The sequence below is a fragment of the Silurus aristotelis genome, assembly GCF_946808225.1.
Source record: "Silurus aristotelis genome assembly, chromosome: 20".
Classification (NCBI taxonomy): domain Eukaryota; kingdom Metazoa; phylum Chordata; class Actinopteri; order Siluriformes; family Siluridae; genus Silurus; species Silurus aristotelis.
This window is the reverse complement of record NC_139593.1, coordinates 5,555,464-5,562,578: the sequence shown is the minus strand read 5'-3', so window position 1 is coordinate 5,562,578 and position 7,115 is coordinate 5,555,464. Positions and strand designations below refer to the sequence as shown.

General features: G+C 43.0%; 1 protein-coding gene across 5 annotated transcripts in view; it reads right to left on the bottom strand.

Moving 5' to 3' along the window:
• Positions 1 to 1,166: 1,166 nt before the first annotated feature.
• The window catches only part of mast1a (microtubule associated serine/threonine kinase 1a), a 68,099-nt gene continuing 62,150 nt past the window's right edge, over positions 1,167 to 7,115 (bottom strand). For all 5 annotated transcript variants that reach the window (XM_083522720.1, XM_083522718.1, XM_083522721.1 and 2 more), the window contains one exon: positions 1,167 to 7,037. In XM_083522720.1, the coding sequence (XP_083378846.1) occupies positions 5,257 to 7,037 (1,781 nt within the window). In that variant the 3' untranslated portion in view covers positions 1,167 to 5,256. The remainder of the gene's footprint in view (positions 7,038 to 7,115) is intronic.

The following is a 7,115-nucleotide window of genomic DNA, read 5'->3' as shown; positions in this document are numbered from 1 at the left end:
ATCTATCTATCTATCTATCTGTCTGTCTGTCTGTCTGTCTGTCTGTCTGTCTGTCTGTCTGTCTGTAAGCTGCTAATATGGGTTTCTGCTAGTGTTTTGTGATTATTATTTCTTTTATATTTGTGAAAGAAAGCTGCAGAACGGAATTCACCTTCCAGCACATGGGATACTGAGAAGAAACTAAAGAAACCAACATGTGATCCTGTAAACATGAAACTTTAAACGTTCAGTATACTCAGCTCACGCAACACTGCATACCATCAGCCCCCTGACCTTTACCCCTAACAAACCCCCAAACCTTCCCCCAGCCCAACCTTACACCCAAACCTACCCTGAGCCCAACCTTAACCACAAGCCTACCCCAAGCCCAGCATTAAACCTCAAACCTTTACACCAAGCCCAAACATAAACACATGTACTACTAGTCCAACCTAAGCCCCAAAACCAACCCCAAACCCAACCTTAACCCCAAGCCTACCCCGAGCCCAACAATAAACCCAAACCTTTACCCCAAGCCCAAACATAAACACATTTACCACTAGTCCAACCTAAGCCCCAAACCTACTCCTAGCCCAAATGTAAAACCCAAACCTACCCTTAGTGCAACCTTAAGCCCAAGTCTACCCCTACCACAACCTTCAACACAAAGCTAACCCAAACTAAGTCCAAAACCTATTCCTTGCACAGGCTTAACCCCAAAAATACCCCTAGCCCTACATTAAACCCAAACCTATGCTTAGCCCAAACTTAAACCCAAACCTCCTTCTATCTAAACCTTCACCCAAACCTAGTCCTAGCCCAACCAAAAGCCCCAAATCTCCCTCAATCCCAGCTATAAAACCCAAACCTCCCTCTTGCCTCACCTAAGACCAAAACCTACCCATAGCCTAATCCTAACCCCAAGCAAACCCCTAAACCCAAAAAAACACAGAAAATCCTCTGTTCTGCATGTTTATATTTAAAATTTTATTAAAATGTGCTTAAACCCAACCTGAACTGAACTCATTTTATACCCAGTCTAAAATCCAACCCAAGCCTCACTCTAGCAATCTTAACCACAGTGATTAAAACCAAAAGGTGGGGGGGGGGGGGGGGTGGAGTTTTACCAAACCTTTATTAACTCGTTTAACTGCCGGTCAGAATCATGGAGCATCTGGAGAATGGAATACAGATTTCCATCCAATCAATCAGTTTTATTTATTAATAAACATGAATCAATATCAGTTTATTTATTTGGTTACACAAACAGGTGGCACTTCTGCATCGACTGGTAATCAAAAGTGCTGCAGATAAACAAACAAACAAACAAGCAAACAAATCATGAAATAAAGAAAGAAATGTGTTGAGTTATGACTTATGGACGAGCTGAGCGTTTCTGGTACATAACGAACGATTGTTCCTTCATTCTCCTCTCGATGCAAATCCACCTGCATGTCAGTGTACATTTCTCTACGTGTTACATGGATACAGTACAAGTTCATACGTGCTTGTAAAAAAAAACAAAAACCCAGTTAAAATAAAGTGCATTCACAGTAGATCACATCATAGAATTAAGAATAAATAAACTAACAAACAAACAAACCCACAAAATCGCAAAAAACAATGCACAGGAACGGATTATGTTTCAGGGGTCAGGATTTCCTTGGACCGAGCCGGGAGGCGGTTCATCTTCATCAGATCGGTCATTTCACCTCAGAAACTATGCGATCGAGTGAAACAGAAGGTATTATTAAATGTTTAGTTTGTATGCTTTTGATATTCTGTAACAGTCACGTGTAAAAGTGACAACAGTCGAAAGAAGTGTGGTTTTTACACAAGTTTCAGGTCTAATTAATGGGAATCTTTCTGCATCACATGCTTATAAAAGTGTCAAACCTTCTCTGGTGTTATTACTAATATTATTGTTGTACCGATTCGGAAACACTCGTCTCTCCGAATAGTTTCGAAAATTCGATTCCATCACGTCATGTCAGTTATGCAAGTCAAATTTTACTCTGAAGCTCTGAACGGGACCAAAAAAATGTCCTTTTGCTTGTGGGTTTTCCTGCTGTACCAACTTCCTGTCTCTCTGACATTTTCCATTAGATTCTACTCTGAGACTGTGATCTATAGACCTAGCTTGAGGATATGTTTACTGTACGCCTAACTGGAGACTTTCAAACACTCTGTAAATGTTAACGAGACTGATTCCATTACATCTTCTCTACGTTGGATTGTGGCCGAACTGCAGAAGCAAACTCCAGATGCCAATCACAACTCTGTTCAGAAAGTGAAAAAACTGGGGGTGTTTGCTTCAACCCCTGAGCCCAATGCTGTGCTTTCTGACTAACCGTTTAACATCTTTAAAAAAAAACTTTTAGCTTCAGTGCTGTCCTGTACTTTCACTTCGTTTAAATGTGGACGTACGGCGTTTCCAGCTAATATAGATCACCAAGATGCCTGATGAACTCCAAGCACCGGATTGTAAATGTGGTGCTCACAGATATATCAGGATACGTATAAACCATTACATGCTATAGATCATAGAGTGATGAGAAAATACGTTCCTGATAGTGTAGTAGATGACATCCAGAAACCACTTAAGATCACTTCACTCCAAACCAGCCGGATTGTGAGGGTGGAAAGAGCAGGCAGTTAATTAGCACTCCTGAGCTGACAAGCTTGACAAACTAAGCCCACCCCACCCACCAACACACACAACCTTGTGGACTTCAAACTACAAATCAATAGACATCTACCGAAAACATATCAGTCCAGCAATCAAGCTCGATCAATGTTGTTTGAAATGTTCTGCATGTGGTGTTAGGTCTGCAATGATTGATCGATTTTAAAGATATGTTAATACAAGTGTTGTTATCCAGAGTGACATTAATACAATCAGTTATGGGGTTAAGAGCCTTGCTCTGGGGGCCCAGGAGTGGCAGCTTAGTGTGGCTGGGATTTGAGAACACGACCTTCGGATCCAAGGTCCAATGACTTAACCACTAGGCTACCATCCCCCAACGTTGTTCTCTTTAAATCTGCCCCTTGGTAAAGCAGAACTGCTCAATCCTGACGCTTTTCTTTATGGCGCAACAGTTACAACAGGGCAAATAGTGATGAGTTACGGAAGTCCTGAGAGGCCATGCATCATAAATTCTTTTCTATTGTTTTCTCACGATCACGACTTTCAGCATACACTCGTATGCTGAAAAAATGTTTGTTACGTAAAGATCCCAAGAAAATGAAGCCGTGATAACAAGCAAACTTGTTTTTCCGAGAAAATTATGTCGTGATCACGAGAAAACATTATAATGCATGGCCTTTCAGGACTTCCGTAAATCACCACTTTTTGCCCTGTTCTAACTGTTGCACCATAAAGAAAAGCGACAGGACTGAGCAGTTCTGCTTTACCAAGGGGCAGATTTGAATTAAACAAATAGTTGTCCTTCAACCGAGAGCTTAAAATAGCATGTTCTAGAGACAGCATCATCGCCACATCATGGACAATAGCTATAGCCATTTGTGGCAGTGGGGCATGTGGACGAGCACCAGCACCACAAATAGTTATGGTTATTGTCCATGATGCTGCCTCTAGAACATGCTCTTATGCAAAATACACAGAAAACTATTTTATGTTGTGAACAATAAAGAAAATGATAATGCATGGCCTCTTAGGACATCCGTAGTAACTGAAGGCCATGGAGAAGCATGTGGGGTTTTCTTTCCATTGCACTCACAGTTCATCTCCAAGGCAGCAGAGGGACCAAACGTTATCAAGATGCTTTCAACACCAAGGTGCTATTCAGCCACTAGATGGCAGCATTACTATGTAATTCTGGAAACCTTAAGGGCTGGCTCCGTACTGTAGTGACGAATCTCCAGCCGGCTAATATACCAAACAGCACAGCGAATGACAAAATCAACTAATGTAATCAATGAAACGTGTTAATGTTCAGGCTTCTCTTTACTACGACAACACAAAATACAAAGACGGACCCAGACAGAAACGACACAGCTAGATCGACTGCCGTACTTGTAGCACATGAATAATTCGAACGTGTTCTCCGTAGGCGAAGGCCAAACGTTATTGTCATAGATCTATACATCATAGCTCTAGCCACTGAACAACAAAGACATACCATTGCTGTATATTTAACCACCAAGTACCATCATTATATTAAAAGATAAAGCTATAACATTGTGAATGTTTTCTTTTAAATATGATACACCCTAAATCAAAGGATTCAATGGGATATTACAGTTCACCCATAAAGTGTGTTCGGAAGGAAAAGCTAAGTTCTACATTCTATTAAAATGGGTTGCAATTCATCAACTATTTAAGAATGAGCAAAAAAGCCTCTAAAATCGAATTTCAGCTAAATGTATTTTGGCCAGTTTGACCCTCTACACCAAATACATTACAAACCACTCACGCTTCCTAACGGGCATGTGCAAAATGTTGCTTTATCGCTAATACCAATCCTCTTTATCCATCCTGACAGTGCTCATAAATGCCAAGCCAGCTGAAAGGCACCTGTTTAACAGAGCGGATACAAAGCACACAAACACTATTAAAATAAACCCAGAGTCAGCGATATTATCAGCGCTGTTGAAGCTCTGATGGAGGAAGCTGTCACTGGGCTACTATGCTGGGCCTTCTGTTGTCACCTGATAAGCAGGATAAGCTAATTGTCTGAATTGGTGGCTTTCACCCTTAAAAATGTTCCACTGGTTTGTCGGCTGACGGAAAATGAAAATCTCTCTCGGGGCTTCTTTTCTTTATTTTGCTCCTATTTATCCCTCCACATACTTAGCTTTAAAAAAGGAGCTGCGTAATCACTGGGGCAGCATGCTAATTACACATAGAGGAATTGAACCTAAAGAAAAATAAGTCTAAAGATGTATACTAAATCAGATCCTTGCAATGTTGGTTTGTTTATGTCTCAGGAAAAAGAGAAAAAAAACCCCATTTTGTTTAAGCAATGAATTGGCATTCACAGTTTTCAGCATCGTTTGATCTGTTAAAGCACTTGGTGCTTTCGTTTTAACCTTACCACTCAAGCAACACACGGTCATTCTCTACACACATACCTGTAATACATCAATCTTTTTTTATATACAATAAATAAAACCATCACTTTTAGAACCTTTGCACAATTGTTTTCTCTCCTCGTTGTCTCTCCCACTCGATCTTAATATTTACCACTTGGGATGTCCTGATTTGTTTAAGTGCATAATCTCCAATAAAGGCAAAAACCAAACTGTGCTGAAACGTCACAAGCCGTTCTTTGTGCTCTCGTTCTTTTTCGGTGGTATTGCGGCGGCAGGGCTCGGTGTTGCTACTTTTAGGTTTGTGCTAGTCTTTTCTTGTGCGATAGCCTTGGTCTCCTCGGTTGATTTAACAGCTTCCTTGCCCTTAGCCACCTCCTGGATTAACCCTTTGGCTAGTTCTTGCCCAAGTTTAGATGCACTAGTCGGGGCTCTTTTGTCCCCAGGGGACAAAGACTGAGTAGCAATGGGTTGGAGAGGTGGTTTTGACATGCTAGGAGTGGATCCAGTAGGAGACGGAGTAGGAGATGGAGAATGCTCCTCAACAACCTCTAAAAGACACTTGTCTTCCCAATCCAAGGTGCCTCGGTAGCAGTTGACCGGAGAAAGACCCTTGTCCTGTCTTGGCTTGCCCAGAGCAGGAGACTGGACCTGGTGTGGGAAGGATGGAACAACCCCCTTGGATTGAGGTAAGCTAGGCCTCGCCCTTATGTCTGAAGTTCTACTATGGGTCTCGGGACTAGGCTTTTTAAGTGCGTCTACATCTGATGGTCCTTTTTGAACTTTGTCAGAGAGTGGCATTGCCTTTACATTGCCACTGCATGGTACGACAGACTTGGCAGTCTTTCCTTGGTCTTGTTTCACTTCCCTCATTTCTGATTTTTTTTCTGACTCTTTACCTTGCAGGTCTTTGATGGAAACCTGGTGAGCGTTGGCATTTCCTGATATCTGGGTTTGGACAATTATGCTTGTGTCACTAAATTGATTCCTGCCTGCTGCACTAAAACTTGTCAAGGAAAGATCTGTGGCTTTTGTAGCAGTGGTGAGAGGTGATGGAATTAAAGGAACCACACTAATTCTAGACTCTGGTGCAACGGGTGAAGGTTTGGTCACAACAGGCTGACTAGTTTCAGGCTTCACTATGCTAGCATCTCTTGGTGTGGATGGTGACTGCTGAGATACATCAACAACTTGAGATCTTATGTGACTTGACTTATCATCTAAAACCCTCTTGCTCATGAGATCCTGACGCGCCTCAGAGGCAGGGGGTGACTTCTCCAACACTATTTCCAGTTTACTCTCACCTCCCTGGCTTAAATCACCAGACTTCACCTTGCCGTTGTCCTTTTCCTTCACTCTTCCAGCAAGTAAAGCATCTCTACTCAGTGGAGATTCCTGCCTGCCCAGCTTCCGTACAGGCTTAAAAACTGTCTCCATGGGTGATGGAACTGTAGGCTTGGTTGGTGATGGGGTTGTTGCAGAAGTTGAGGCTAGATTCTCTCCTTCGGTTTCCAACAGGCTTTGGAGCCCCAGCTCACAATGGAAGCCCTCTTTCCGATAATCTGAATGTCCAACTTCCAGGCTATGCTTCCTCATTGCCCCAATTCCACCTTTCTTGTCTCCAGGAGACGAAGTAGAAGACAGAGGTGACCCAAGCTTTTCTGCTGACTGCACCCGCTTGAGAAGAGGAGACCGAGGTGGTTCAGCACTCTTGGGTCTGGGCCTTGTAATAGGAGGAGATGAGTGAAGCTTGACAGGGAAGCTCTGGGTCATATTGGAACTTCCAACAGTGTGACCCGACAAGGATGGGGGAGAAGACTGAGTTGGGGATGGCGTATGCGCAAGAGGTGAGAGAGGGATGTTGCCAGCAGATTTGCACCGAGCTGAGCGGTACTGACGGTGCAGTTTGGGTGAAAGGCCATGCAGGGAGCTGGGGCGCATATGCTGGGAGGCAGCAGGAGAATTCGGAGTGCTGGAGGCTGGAGAGCTGCTCTGAGAAGAGGCACCTGAAATGAGCAAGCAACCAGGATAATACTGCAACTGTTGTTATCGTGCTCGATTTAGCTTCGTTAATGAAGACATCC